Source organism: Corapipo altera, unplaced genomic scaffold, assembly GCF_003945725.1.
Source record: "Corapipo altera isolate COAL_440 unplaced genomic scaffold, ASM394572v1 50, whole genome shotgun sequence".
Classification (NCBI taxonomy): Eukaryota; Metazoa; Chordata; class Aves; order Passeriformes; family Pipridae; genus Corapipo; species Corapipo altera.
In genome coordinates this window covers 1,376,797-1,392,492 of record NW_020884889.1, presented here as the reverse complement: position 1 = coordinate 1,392,492, position 15,696 = coordinate 1,376,797, and the positions used below count along the sequence as shown (strand labels likewise).

Here is a 15,696-nt window from a genome sequence, read left to right as displayed (position 1 = left end):
CTGCAAGCAGAAATTGGAGCCTTTGGAAAAGCAGCACGGTTATAGAAGTGACAGTGTCCAGCCTGAACTGAGGCTCCAAACCCTACCCTGCAGAGCAGTCCTAGGGTCTGTTCCTCTGTCCTCCCTGCTGCAGAGTGGCACAGGGTCTGCCCACCCATCTGTCCTCCTTCTCCACGAGGTTATCCTCCAAGAGAGCTCCCCTCAGAGGGCATCACTCACCCCTCACTCCCTGCACAGCAAATTTCCATCAGCTCAAGTTGTGCTCCTGATTTACGCCAATTAACTGCAAACTGAGGTCCCCAAGACACCATTAGTAGTTTCAGCGGATGAAGTGGGAGATTAACTTGTCTGAATTCACTCCATTTATTATTCTATGTGTAATTGTGGTTTCCCTGCCTGCAAACAGCCTGGGAGCTTTTCACTTACGTACACACGGGGTTTTAGAATCTGTTTTGTGGTCAGTGAGCAATAGGGAGCGGGAGCCAAAATCGTGGCACCCACCTCAAGGCACAGAGCCGAGAGCTGTGCCAGCAGTGGTGGGACAACCCCAGGACCTGCTTCTGGAAGCTGTATTCCTCAGCAGAAACTGTTTTCTGCGTGTCTGTTGAGGATCCTGTTGAGTTGCCCATCACCCCCTCCCCCAAGGTGCTTCCTTGCTCGTTTGTGGGGTTACCTGTCATTAGGAGAAAGACTCATCAGAGTTACACCATCTGACAGAGTTCCCTTTAACCACTATCAGAGAACACTATGCTAAGTGCAGATTTATTACCTCTGTAATGCAGATAAAATGAGATTTTATGGCTCTGTAGTCCTGGCAGCGTAAAGTAATAATGGAAACTATCTACCGACGTAGGGAATGCATCCCAGGAAGGAAGGGAGATGCACAGGAGGTTAACAGCACGTCCTCGGGCACTGCCAGATATCCTCTCACCAATCTCCATGGACAGAAGCCACTGAGCATTCAGCCCAGTGTGCCATCCAAGAGAAGTCTCACCACTCATTTCCTAGATGCCTCTGCTTATTTTTCACATTAAGAAATTCCCCAGCAAGATGAAGCATGACACTGGACAAATAATGTTTCTTTTTCCTTGTAGGAATTGGTTCAAAACTGAGAAATGACCAAGCATCCAGAAATGCCTAATGCACTCAAACTCTGCCCCTGTCTGAAATTCCAGAAGAATCCCTAAGAAACCAGGCATCCACTATCACCCCACATTCCCAGCCTTCATGGTGATGAGCTCAGGCACTGAACTGAGTGTGAATCCTGGATCCTGCTGCCACCACTGCTTCCCCCAGCAAGGTACAGCCTTGCACAGCTGTAACACTCTGAACTGTGAGACGAATTCCACTCTTTTTTTTAAAACATTTTATTAATAACCCATTAGTTAAGGAATATAAGGACAATGTCTTCTTACACTTTTAACACTAAAGAGTATTTGTGGAGTAAGAACAGTCTCTGAAGAAAGAAAGTTATAATAAAGTACAGCATGGAACCAAACACAGACACAACCTTCAAACAAGATCAAGTTCTGGTTACACATCCTTATGCACTGTGCAGAAAATTAAATGAAATTTAACTTGAAAATACAAGCAAGGGAATAGAATAACAGAAATAGATGGTAGATTTCTGCTGGACTAAACACCGCTTTTCTAACAAAAGTATTGATTAGAAAAGACACAATGATCCCTTCAAAACATCTATTACTAATGAGACCAAAAACATATACAGTGCTTTAGTAAAATGGTTGTTTTCTTACACAGCATATTTCATGGGCTGATCTCACGACTGTTAGCTAGTAATGTAAAAAGATTCTCAAACCCTAAATTATAAGTTATCTCATTTGAACTATTTAAACCAGAACTTTGCTGTCTGTTCAGTAAGAAATCAAATCAACAAAAAGCTGATAGAGGGTTTTCTGAGTCATGTTTTTCATGTAACAAGGAATGAAAATAAATGAAAGGTTGAGAATTGTGACTCTCACAGCAGCATGGGGAATATACAGTTGTGTAGCCAAACAGTAACATTAATACTACAAAATTATGCCAGTGAGACAAACCTGACATTTTAACAATGTAAAACAATATACACCAGCAAAAAAGTTGAACAGCAATAATCTTTAGTGTTACTGAAAGGAAGAAAAGGGAGAAAGGAGCCTGGTGTGCAGGAACAGATATTAAGCATGATGGGTAATTAAAGGTATCAACAGCTTGTGTGCCTGTGAGAAATCTGCAAGAAAGCTACTTATTCCATGATAAAAAAATATATGCACTGGTTGTTTCAGCTTTACACATCAAGTGTGTATTATGTGTCTTCTTCAATTCATTTCTAGCTGGGGCTGAAAGGTCCCCATGTGTTCCAGGCAGGAGAGACCTGGAGCACAGCCGAGTTGGACACGGACACCCAGCACTCCCTGTGGACAAGCGTTGGTCCAGGGACAGCTCCGCTGCTGCTGGCCAGGGGTGACCTCCTGGCTCCAGGGGAACGGCCTGGATTGCTGTAGCTGAGGTTTGGTGTATGAGCCCAAGGCCACCACAGTTCTTGGACATCCAAACGCTGCCAGTCTCACATCCTGGTACAATTTGGTGAGGTGTAATGAGACCAGAACAAGCCTCAGCATGAGGAGACAAAGTATTTCTGGGATGTGTAAGCAAAACTGTTTGTGCTCTCCTGCATCTCCCCCAAAGCTCTCGGGGCACATAAGTACTGTGGTGTTTTGTGGTTGGCCCAAGTTGATCCAGAGGCACGGTGCCTGCCTTCAGTGACAGGCAGGGACAGCTTTCAGGCAGCTCAGCTCATGGCTGTGGGATTGCTAAAGTCAGTACAGACAAAGCAGAGGGTGCATGTATAAGGGAGCTTCCCGAAAACTGTGGCACATTTCTGTATCAGCCACTGGACTAAGCCTCCATCCCCTTCCATCCCATGGATGGAAAGCTCAGGGCTGGTCCATGACCTGCCCCAGGTACTGTGTCCTGACAGGGAGCTGGGAGGAGAACTCTGGTGCCCTGGTCATACCTGCTGCTGGCCAAACTGCTCCTGGCACTGCCCTCTGATAGCCAGGATGCTCAGCAGGAGCAGTCCTTCGGCACCCTGACGTGTGTGAGGGCAGAGGAACTGGTTTGGGAGGTGAAAGGAAGTGACCAAGGGCTCCCCTGGAGTGGTTCCCCTAGAGTGAGCATTTTTGAGAAGTGTCCTCCTCCCTTTCTGCACCCCAGCAGTGGCAACATGGCTTGTGCAGGGCCTGTTCTGTCACTGGGGAAGGGCAAGGACTGTTCCATGGAAATAACTGGGAACTGAGGCCCACCTGCAGAACATCCCCCCACCCTCTGCAGCGAGTGCCTGACACTGCCCAGCTGGAGGGTTTGTGCCTCTGCCTCCACTCCCATAGAATGTGAATTGCCCTTATTGCCTGCAATAACACTGCACTGCCTTAGCTGTACCCTGCTAAGTCATGAGTTTCAAAGTCTTGTGGCAGTGGGGTCTGGGGGTTATTATCCTCTGCCTTTCTAGCTCCTCGCTCCAGTAGCACACACACACTAACTCCTGCCTCACCTGCTCGCCGGCACCGATTTCCAGTCTCTGTCCCACAGCATTCCAGAGTTATGGCTCTTCAGAGCATGGAACAGCATTTCTGAGACTCCTCAAGACACCAAGCAGCAGCTGGACCAAACAGAGTGAGCGCAACAACTGGAAATCCAGGCAGTTACCAGAACAGTGTGTGGTGCTGGGAGGACAGGCTGCAGGCTGGAGAGAGGTGGAAGCTCCAATATCCTTCCCAACAGGGTGCATGGAGGCTTGGAGGTTCTCCTCTGCTGAAGAGCTGGAGCTCAGGGTGTGATGGATTGCAGGGACACGGGCTGGTGCAGCTCAGCTCCACACAGGGCACACTGTGACATGGCTCCTCACAACAGGGACAGGGTGCTGGCAGAGTGAGGTTCTCCTTGCTGCAAGCAGTAGTGCCTCCATCCAGATTTCACCACAAAAAGCAAAATCTGAAGTCTTCTACAGGATCTCAGGTCAGCACATGGCTCCCCCATAGAGCTTTGGGGGAACTCCAAAAAGAAATGAGGGAGATGGGCATATTTACCTTCATTTTTTAAATAAACAAATGGCCAGATCTCAGAATCCTCCAGGAAGGCAAAATATTTACCACTCATGACCAGAGTTACCAATGCTTGTTACCCCTGCAGAGCTGGTCCAATTGGTACCATTTGCAGTTGAACTCTGCAGGCCTGGAGCAGGGCTAAAGAAAAGGTGGAGAAAAGTCCACTCCAAGCAGGGCCAGGCTGAGAGACGTGTCAGCAGTAAGCAAACAGCATCATCAGGAAGAGTCACCGGATGATTTTCAAACCAGACTGACTGGTATGAGACCAAGGATTTGATTTTCATTTTAAAGCTCTGGTAGTGCTCTGCTCTTCAAAAAAAAAAAAAAAATCCACCCAAAAGCACTTTGGCCAGGACTCTCAGAAGTGACTGGAAAATTTCAATTGTTCATCCAAAGCCTTCAGCAAGTCCACTGCTTACAGAAGGCTGAGTGCTGCTTTCTGGAAATCAAAACCATCTGAGATGTCTCCTCTTGGGCACACACAAAAAATGAAATAGATGTCCCCAAGATCGCAAGTTACTTTTGCAATTGTTGGTTCTTTTTTCTCTTCATTAGTATAAGCTTTTTAATGAGAGATGGATCAACATCCCACCAGCTGGAGCAGTCTCCTTTGGTAGTTTCTGCAAAACACAGTCCTACAGAGAGACACAACCCAACTCTCAGGCTGTAGGGAAGGTGTCAGAGAAACAAAGCAAGAGAGACATCAGATCTGCAGCACTATGTGTTAAAAAAGAGTCAACAACCAGTGCAAACATATTCTTTAGAAAAAGGCAGTATAAGAATAAGTTAAAACCTATAATGGACTATAACAAAAGAGTAGATCTACTGCTTTCTTTTTTTTTCTCCAACAGACATGAGGTAGTTGTGTTGTTAGGGAGGAAAAAATAAAGAAAGAGAGAAGTTGTAAAAATGCTACTCTATACCACACACTATTCCACTTTATAAAATTAAATAATATAAAGATGTTCCAAGGAAATAAAAATACATGTTGTACATTAAAAGGACAGATGTGTACCTAAAATATTAGGTACAAGAACCTACATAAAACAAAGTCCAGGCTGGTGAAATGACCCAGACGCTGCAGAAGGTTCTATATAGTACAAGTTGTTAGAGGCACTCGTAGAGTGTGTAATAAAAGGCCACTACATCAGCCTGCTAGTAGAAGTTACAGAGAGCCTGGGAATCCTTCTAACCACGGGAGGGCAGAAAAGGCTGGTGGTTGCAGCTCACTGCGTTTGTTTCCGTCGGCTTCCACCCCCTCCCGGGACTCCCGTGACAGGATCCATCCCGGCACAGTCGGCAGTGCCAAGGCACTCCCGGTGCAGAGGCAGTTGAGGAGGATCACTCAGTGTGCTCTGCCACTTCCCAGCATTACACGACGCCTTGCCAGTCGCCTGGAGGACTCCAGAGAAGTGACAGCCCCAGTCTAGCGCAGAAAGGCTCCGTTCCATCGTGGTTCTCTGCGTCAGGCTTTGGCAGACAGCTCGATCCTGCTCCCACCAACACCCAGCTACTCACCAGCTTCAGCAGGAAGGAGAACGGCCCTGCCCAAGGTACCTCCTGGTTTCCTGCAGGTGTGTGCCCAGCTGAGGGGTCCGAGCCCCACTCTGGGAGATGCTGTGCCCGCTCAGCTCCTGCTGGGCTCCATGAGCCGAGGGCAGGCAGCACCTCACAGCTCTGCCGTGATCAGCAGCGGGTCAGGTCACTCTCTGTGGCTGTGGACACGTGCCATGTTCTCAGATGCTGAGGATGGACTGGTTAAACCAGAGTTACTGCAGAGCGGGGCCTCCTCCGGGGCCGTGGAAAGCAACTGGCCCTTGACTGGCTGCACATCCCGCCCACCCTCCTGGATGGAGTCCGAGTCTCCACTCTCCACTGAATCCAGACTTTCTCCATGGCTGTGGAAGCCATTGGTGAGCCCAGGGATGCAAACAGCCTCTGGTTTGTTAGTCTTTGTGTCAGCCTGGGCCTGAGCCTCCAAATTCCCTGTGCAGTCCACCAACACTTGGCCTGTGTCCTGCTGGGAGCTGGGAGAGCCAGGAAGAGCCAGCTCTCCTGAGGGGAGCTCTGCAGGCTCCTGGTCCTCCATTTCTGTCTCTTCACTCTCCAGGGTGTGCAGCTGGGAGTCATAGTCTCTGTCAGAGGCTGAAAAATCAGAATGGACAATGACCTCTGCTTCCACTTGGTGAAGGTTGGCTGGTGGGTGGCTTTTCTTTGTTTCATTCTGTTATTAAGCAGGGGGGAAATAAAAAAAAAGAAAGTAAAGTAAGTGAGGGTCTGATAATTGAGGCTGTAACCCAACTAAGCACTGAAATGTATTTCTTTTTAATCCCACAGAGTGCAATGGGATGTACACATGCCTCTATTAAACATTATCTTGATGTGCATCTCAGAGCTGAAGTCTTAAGAAACATCTCAAATCATCTCAGGATCATTTTTCCTATTTTACATTTGAAAAAGCAAGTCCCAAGGGAGCAAAGTGATTTGCCCACAGTTTCTTGGCAGGCTGGAGCAACCATTCCTCCAAGTCTCTGTCCCACAGTTTTCAAAACTCACCAGTCTGTTTCCATATTAAGGGCCAGATTTCAAAAGGCTGAGTGGGCAGCACTCTAGGAAACCAGCTTCAGAGAGAGATACCAAGGCTCCCTTCAATTTCCTGCTTTAATTTTGGCTACATATCACAAAGTGTGTGTTCCTTAGAGCCCTGGTCACAGCCTGCAAAAGTCCGTGTAAATTCAAGCTCTTGAATTCAGAAAGAAAACAGTAAGTTCTGCTCTGCAGTGTTTTAAGCAGAGCTCAGGCTACAGTTCTCCACAAATCTGGCTGACAAGCAGGTCATTCCATGAGATTATCACTCAATAATTTAACAGACAAATTATTGTGGAAGCTCACAAAGAGCTCTCTAGGCAATCAACGCTCGAATTCTGGGCTGAGTGTGATGTAGCAGCAAGAAGACAATTCAGGGTATGGAAGTGATATCCCACGTGTAATTTGCTCTTTCTGTTGAAGCCAACTTTGAGCATCATTTACATATTTTAACACTTTTCTCCTTTTGTTGACAAACTCTGCTGGGTAAGCTGTGCTGTAAACGGTGCCCTGTAATTGGGCTGTAAAACATTGTCTTAACTCTATCCACAATGTTAATTACATCCTGTGTATAATTGATTTTCACACCACTGTCTAGGAAGGAAACATAGGTGGGTTACTTAGAAGTAGTTGCAGGGGGTGGAGGACGAACTTTTTAAAACAATAACCAAAGAAATCTTCTGGTACAGAGTCAGCCTGAGCAGGTGCCAGCTTGCTTTGCTGAGACTGTGGCACAGACATCCCAATCCTCACACAAATTCTCCCAAACACAGGAATGCATGTTTATTCCAATGAAGCAATATCAGAAATAGGATTTCCCCCAGTCTGTGCACCCACATAAAGAACACAAGTGCAGTGGAAATTGCTCTGCCCTATCTGGAGAAGGGAGTTTAAATCAACCCTTGATCTTTGACTCCTTTTACAGCCAAAAATGCAATCCCTCCATCAGGCTGTAGATCTTAATGACTGTGCTGAGCTCTGCAGCTCCTAACTCATTCAAGGGGCTGAGTGCTGCATGGCCACAGCAAGACTCCAAGCAGGCTGCTGGTGCCAGGATTCAGGTCCTGAGTGACCAGGAATGCCACAGCCCCACTGACAACCGAGCTTCTGAGCCCACCTGACTGTCACCAGAACAAGAAGCCCACGAAAAGGGGCTGCAAAAAGGAGAAACAGAGATGGGGAACATAAATGGAAAACCCACATCAGAATGCATAAGTCAATAATTCAAACACCCACCATCACAGCATCATAAACCAGAGCTTGTAACAGAAGCTTCTGCCCTGTGCTGGAGGGGAGCTTGAGTGACCCGTTCACAGCAGAGAGGGGCTCCTTGGTGATGGTGTCCCCATATCTGGCAATGCTGTTTGTCCAGGGCTGGGTGGCCGATTTGTTCCATGAAGACTGCAGGAGAAAAGTGGGAGGAGAAAAGATCCAATTATCACAGACACAGATTCTTAGCCTCATACAAGAGACGTGAGAAGCAGCTTGAAAAAGGAAAGTGCAGGTTGGGAAAATACGATAAATGTGGAGGACACTTGTGATGGCATCAAAATGAAAATGCTCTGCAGTGGACTCACACAGTCCCTGCCTTAGAAGTGGCTTTATTGCTGGTACGTGGGCTGATGCAGAGCACGGGGATAAAAGATGCCAGATGGCTGTGAAAGGGTCTTTCCACCTACTCTTAAATTGCAAGACCAACAGGTATATCATGGCACAGACATCATTTAGAGGTCCCCTGAAATCAGCTCCCTGCAGAACTACAAACAGCCCAGAGCAGAACGAGCCCACTGAGAAATAAGAGCAGAGCTGGGAAGGGACAGGGATGGGGAAATGTGGAGCTGAACGATCACAGCATTTGCTTTGGCACCAGCAAGAAGGACCCTCACCTGTGGGCACTGGCCTGTGTGCTCCAGTAAGAGCTGGAGACAATGGTACTCTGCACAGAATTCCTTCTCCAAGCCAGGGCTTGGGTGAACACTCTGACATTACCCATCAACACAGAGGCACAAAACTGGGGGCCTTATTTCGTTTAATTTTTTTTTTTTTTTGCAACAGACCACCAAGCAATTCTTAGCTCAGCTTTAAGTCCCCTGGGCAACCAGTGTTACCTTGTTTGTAGATCTAATTAAATTATATGGGCTGAACACAATTTGTTCTGGGTTCTCTCAGCTTCCCCTTGCAATAAACTGTTGAATGCACACCTCTGTGTATGGGAAATGTGTGTCTTTAAGAGCTGAAGTTATTTAACAGCTCAGACTATTAGTTGACAGGCAGAACAGTATTTTCTTTCCAGCTTTTGATTTTATTGGGCTGTCCTGCATGTACCTGAGTTCAGCCTTGCTACTACACATACATACACACACACACACACTCAGATTTAGGGACCACACAGGCCTATTATCTCTGGCCTTGTTCCACAGATGTTACACATTGCCTGGGTAGAAGAGAGGTTGATGCAGGGATGAAGAGGAGAAAATCCTGCCCTGACAACAGCGAGTGTGCACAGACACATGGAATACTGGTGGTGTGAGCACGATGGCTGTGCAGGGGGAAGATGTACAGCACATCTCTTGAAACCCACTGACCACCTATCGCTCACTGTCAGCAGGAGAAGCCCAGGTTCCTGCTCTGCACATGTGGCTGCTCCTTAGGCCAAATCTGTCCCAGCAACCGCCAACGTAGCGTGAGTCCAGCCGAGACAGCGAGGAGATTTCTGACATCAGCCTGACCTTGGGTGAGTCATTTGACCTCCTTGTGCCTCGGTCCATCTGGCTGGAAATTAGGTAGAAATACACGACCAGATGTTGTGTGCGAGCCAGGCATTCCTAAGTCAGCTATTTAGCAAGAAGCAAATGCTACTTTGTGCTGTCGGGGCTGGCCAGAGGACACTGAAGTGCTCCCGCATGAGCCCTCTGTCCACCCTCACCCAGGCACCCAAGGGGCTCAACACCTTGGGGAAGGCAGGGCTGTGTTACATCCCAGCACCACTCTCAAGTCACAGCAGCTTTGCTGCTGCCTCTGGATGTAATTTTTAGCAGACAAGTAGTGAAAGGCCTCATTGATATGCCAGCACCCTGCAGAACAGTGACGTCCAAGCCCAGCGCAGTGGCTATCAAGCGTTTGCTAATTTAGACGTGGGTGCCTGAGGCAGTGTCTTTGCCATTTCTCTCTCTGCAATCCTCAACAATATATTCTGAGCCAAAAGCATTCCCTAATTGCTCCCTTTCTAAGTGGACAATCATTAAACTACGCTTTAATAGCGAGAAATCAACCAAGCGATCACAGAGAGCTCACAATAAGGAATATCTCCACGTGCGAGTGCTCAAGGAGCGTGTTCAATTTGCTTCTGCTGCCATCTGAGAGGCTTTCTGCAGCTCCATCCCTGACTGATGGCTTCTGTGCCTCTTCCAAGGAACATACGTTACTGAGCAAATACTGCCTGGAGATTTCAGCACCGAACCTACACAAATCTGCACACATGCACCAAATGTGTGTCCTGTTAGAGATGCCTGCATGCATATTTGCCATCAGAGAGATCTGAGCATCGTGTGCAGACACACACACACAGAGCAAACTCGAAAACCTTCTTGCAGGCATCTTGTGAATACCAAAAAACGTGGAAAGAAACAGGCAGCTCTACTGCAATCCCCCATGGACCATCTGTTAGCGGAAATGTCAATCTGCCATGTTTACATAGGTTTTGATGACTCTGGGAACAGCCTGTTCAGCTCTGGCTGAAATTGGCTGCAACGAAGAACAAACTTGTTTTGTACCAGTTTGCAACTTTCAACAAACAGAAAAAACCATCAGCCACACAACATGGCCTGTGTCCCACATGTTGTTCGAGCACATTATGTTTGAGAGGGGAAAAAAAAGGCAAAAACCAAATCCCTCTTGGGGCTTAGGCTCTAAGGTTGGGCAGCGGCAATTAACTGTAGGTCTGTTTTCATCACAGACCTGAACAAATCTTGAGTGCCTGAAAGCTTTGCTGCTTTTTTAAGCAGCATTTTTTGGTGTAATAAATGATACTGATTTCTTTACTTGAGGGAGTTTAGTGAGTGGCTGATGGAAGGAAATGTTCTCTTGGTTTTTGCAACAGAGTAACGAAGGCAAAGAGCAGGGAGTGTCAGTCTAACACTAATTTAACCAGGGACAAATCCCTTTGTCAGTTCACTGCAAACACAAGAATGAAAACTAATAAAAACATCTTCCAATAAAAGGCATTCCCATTACAGCTAAATCCTTATCAAAGCAAACAAGCCTTCTCATTTTAGCCTTTTTATAGAAACTCTGGCTGGTAAAAACGTGCCTAGATCGTGTTACCTTCTCAGTGACAAGTCATGATTTCATGCAAATATATGAGCTGAGAATGAACACGTAGGAAAAGTTCAACTTGAAACCTCCCCTGTTTTATGCGGATGGTTATTTAAAGGAGCTTGAAGTCCTGTGCAAAACAAGGCTGGGGGCATTTCAGATGTGCTCAGCTTTTGAGTGTCATAGCAGAGGGAAAGGATTGCTGAACAGCCGGTGGGAGCGAGAAAGCTCCGTGTCACGCAAACATACCAACATCCCTGCCCACAGCTGGGATGCAACAGAACACAGACCTCTTCCCTAGCAGACAGAGTCTCTGCTCGCTGTCACCAGGATCACAGCTCTCATCTGAGACTTCTCAGAAAACACTGGGACTTCTTTTCCACGCACAAAAATTTCAACATGAAAATGACAAACAACCCGGGTAGATCCAAGTTCCCTGATGTGTTACAGCTTTTGCTCTCCGAGTCCCAGGGATGCTTCATGGGAAACACAGTCCTGCGGGAAGGAGGCCCTCAGGGAAGGAGCAGAGCAGCAAGCAAGGAAGGTTCCAGCTCGCAAGAAGCACAACAGCAAACACTTCCAAGCCAAAACGTTTGGGTTTGGCTTCACTCAATGAAAAGCTGAAGTCTTCCACGGAAAGCAGATGCTTTTTAACATTCTCCCCCACCCCCTAAATTGCTTGGCCCACAAGCAGCAGTGACAGAGCTGTCTGGAGCAGAGCCATTTTATCATCCTCAGTCCATCTGTCAGGGGAGACAGAGCTGCATCCCCACAGCCTGTGCTCCATGGTGTCAGTTCTAACGGGGATACCTGGGGCATCAGGGAGGGGTCACTTGCAAGGGGAAGACAGTAAGAGAGGAAAATCACTTGTCAGTGTCTTTGCAAATCCTTCCCTGTGACCACTGGGAAACACACAGAAGGGAAGGAAAATGGGCCATTAAATGGCTGTGTTCTCCTGCCCAATGGAGCTGCCAGCATCCAGAGGGGCCCTGTGCTGACAGCTTGGCTGCAGTAGCACCTTCTTGTCCTGCAGGCAGGGACATGGGGGGGCCAGGAGACTCCTCTGGGACTGTCCCAACTTCCACTTGCACCATCCTGCACCCCCAGCATTACATGTAAGAGCTCAAGAGGAATCACGGCTGTAAGTTTGAAGGGTGATCTTGAAAACAACCAAGGGGACATCTCAAAACCCTTTCCTGAAATTCTTTGCAGAAGTCTCTTCCAATCTCAGTGTTTTTAAAGACTTTCTGCCCTTTGGCCTCACACCTGCAAAGTGACATTTGCTCACTTCTGACTCCTTATGGCATGGGGACAGTTCCCTCTTTGTGTCTGTACACCTCCTAACATGGAGCCTCCAACCTCCACTAGAACCTCGGGCTGCCACAAGAATAAAACCAAGAAAGAATAATCCATAGAATGCCAAGTAAAAGCCAGGATGTGAGCAGCCTGCAGACACAGAGCAGCAATCACTGCCACCACCAATGGCAAGTGCCATCCGGACAACACAAACCAGGTTTTGGGAGCGTGTAACCTGAGGACAGGGAGACAAGGAGGCAACTGGGGGTCACAGCCACACAAACCTGCCCAGCAGTGGCAGCAGCACTGCACCAAGAGTCTGGCCCAGCCAACATCCTGAGCTCTGTGGTGACACGATGCACTGTTATTTAAGGGATTCTTCCGACATTTCTCACTTCCTCTCTTTTATGTCTAAGACTGCCAGTCATACTATCCAACCTAGAGCACCCTGGGGAGCTTCCCCTTGCCAGGCTGGACCAGGAATTTCCTTCCACAAGGATTTTCTCTTTTCTGTGGCTCTATCATATTCCTTGCCATGGATTTTCACAGCCCCAACCACACACAGCATGAGAAAAGAAAAGAGAAGGCAACAAAGGCAGCTGCTCACTGCAGGGTGCAAAGCTCCCACAACACTCTGTTCCAGGCAGGGTCCCTGGGGGTTTCCAGACTCAATGGCTGCTGGAGGGAGCTATTTGCAGCACACAAGACAACCCAAGGAACCCACACCCACTCCAGGGACTGGACTAGAGGCACTTTGTGTACAAGCAGGGAGATGCACACACTCTCAGCTGCTCAGACCTGATTTACATTGTTGTGGGCACCAGGCAGGTGTGCACTGCTCCAGCCATGAGAGGAGAACTGCCCAGCTCCTTGACCACCCAGCCAGGGAACAACACAGCCCCCTCCAGACACAGGGCTCTTGGCAACTGCAGCATAAATGTGTTTCCGAGTCTTTTCACCCTTGATTATACTCTGTACCTTATACAGAGTACAGACAGGATGCAGCCTGCTCAGGTGACACTTCCAGCAGGAGCCGGGCAGTGGAGGGAGCGGGGTCTCCTGTGTGGGAGCACATCTCCCTCCAGTGCCCACTCCCAGCAACAACAGCCTGTTGCTCCCGGCCACCACACCACCTGCCAGGTCACCCTCCCTGCTCAGCATTGGTGACAACCCTGCTCTCCAGGTGGCTGCCTGCAGCTGCTTCCCAGTGACCCTTGCTTGCCTATCCACATCCATAAAAAAAAAAATCCTCAGTGAATTTAACTCACAGTAGCCTTTTCCCATCCAATTATGAACAGACCCTACAGCCAGAACTGTCCCTCTCCCCAAAGCTCTGGTCTCTGGCTATAACTCGTTGCTGGTCACTGGCAGCCTCTGAGGGCCCCAGCTCTCAGGCTGAGCCCTGAGCAGCCAGGCCTTGGCACTGCCCTCTCCAGCCCCTGCTCTGCACACATTCACATCTCGGTTTAAACCCTTGCAGACAGGATTGCTGCTTTGGAAGAGAGATCTGGATATGCTGCCCCCAGAAAGGCCTCACGAAGAAGGGAACTTCCCCCCACCCTTACCTGTTCTCAAGGGTAAGTCCCCATCCCTGAAAACATTTGTTCCTTATTTAACAGAAAGAGCTGTAGGAAATTCCTCACACTCTTCGGCTTGGATCCAGACAGGCAGCTACATTCCACCACAATCCCTGGATGTGGCTTGGCTGCAAACAAACAGCCTAAACAGCCTCTCCTTCAGCTGAGCGCTGATCTGACACAGCAGGCAGGGATGGCCACGGGCACGGCTTCAGCTCCCAGGGATACTAAAGATGTCTTCTAGCTCAGCAGAAGACTTTGAGGTTCCAAAAGATCACACCTGCACTGCCTCTCACAGCCAGGACAGGGCTCATGGTCAGCCAGGTACCTGAACTCACCTTCCCTCCGGTGACCCACGAGCGCATCGCTGATGCAAACCTGAAATCCCACGTGCTCACAACACATTTGTTTTACTGAACCTCCTAATTACTTTACATGCTCTCCCAGGGCTACAAAGAGAGACATAAACAGATTAACTAAATTAGGCCAATTAAAGGTTCCCTAATGGAATGAAATGTTTCAGGCAAGCTTGAAAGACAAAATGGGCACGGAGGAATGAAAGACAATGCAATGTCAGGCAAACCAAGCAGGGCCGGAAAAAACTACTTAAAAAATAAGGTTCACAAAAACCCCACAGTTTCACCTCTTGTTTATCTTCTAGGGCATTCCAGTGGATACACTCTTCATGGACAGAGCTCTTTTTACTCCAAGCAAAAGGCTGAGTGTCTGCTCTAGCCATCACATTTCCTCACACCATCCACATGGCACAGCAAAAGGAAAAGTGCAGCTTTCTGCAGCACCAAGTTTGGCAGCAGCTTCTTGGGATGAGGGATCACTGTCTCAGGAAGTAAAAAGCAGTAGTCGATGGCACAGGGATCCCAAATTAGATCTGACAGCCAAGGCTGAGTCAGTCAGTTTTACAAAGAGGGAAATGTGTGGCTGCCCAGCACCAGCTCTGCCAGCACTGCAGAGCCAGGACAGGATCCAACCCTGGCTTCCCAGCACCACACACCAAACAAAAGCTCTTGTACGGGGGGGGAGCCCAGTGGCCATGTGCATATGTGTCCTTACCTTCCTCTTCCCATGGAGAATGTCCTCGGGGAGGCTCGTGTGGATGAGGCTGTGCACCTCTGTCAGCTCTGTGATGTCCCCCAGGGGCACGGGTGCATCCTCTGGGAGTGGGGACATGAGAGACTCAAGCTCATGTGAGTCCAGGGTGGCACTGGGAGCAGCCATCCCCTGCCTGTTCCGGTGGTAGTACGTGTGGTTGCCAGCAGCCTGGGAATCCAGGCCTGGCAGGGCCTCCCTGAGGGAAAACAAGCAAGAGTTGACATCTCAGCTGGTCCTTGTGGAAGCCCACGGCCCAAACCCTGCCCTGCCCCTCTAGAGGAAGGGGATCCTCTGTCCACATCCCACTGTAACAGCTTTCACTGCAGATGCATCTCCACCACCTTTGCTAATCCCAAAGCTCAGACAAATCCCAGTGAGGGATGCAAAGCTCTCCTTGCAGATCCTAAGGCCATCAGACACCACGAGTCCCAGCACTGGAACAGGACACTCACTAACCCTGGCCCATGGGGAGCTGACAGTCCTGTCACCTCTGCTTTACAGGTAAGAGATGGAACAGGACAGGAAAGTTCAGTGGCCACATTAGGACAAGACTCCAGAAGCTGCCTGTCCCTAGTCCTGAGATCTGCTGTAAGCTCAGAGCTCTTCTCAACAACTGAGCTGTTTTCTGCTCATGGTCTTTCCAAATGCTTGTGGCTGGATTCAGACCCCTGGGATAGCAGGGGGCTTTGGGCTGCATCCAATCCTCCTTA

At 48.6% G+C, this 15,696-nt stretch overlaps 1 protein-coding gene across 1 annotated transcript in view; it reads right to left on the bottom strand.

Annotated features, from left to right (window-relative positions):
* Window positions 1-1,351: 1,351 nt before the first annotated feature.
* IGDCC4 (immunoglobulin superfamily DCC subclass member 4) overlaps window positions 1,352-15,696 on the bottom strand; it is an 88,963-nt gene continuing 74,618 nt past the window's right edge. Inside the window, exons 18-20 of the mRNA XM_027644397.1 lie at window positions 14,948-15,182; window positions 7,926-8,090; window positions 1,352-6,327 (exon numbers count right to left, since the gene is read on the bottom strand). Of these exons, the coding sequence (XP_027500198.1) occupies window positions 5,806-6,327; window positions 7,926-8,090; window positions 14,948-15,182 (922 nt within the window). The 3' untranslated portion in view covers window positions 1,352-5,805. The remainder of the gene's footprint in view (window positions 6,328-7,925; window positions 8,091-14,947; window positions 15,183-15,696) is intronic.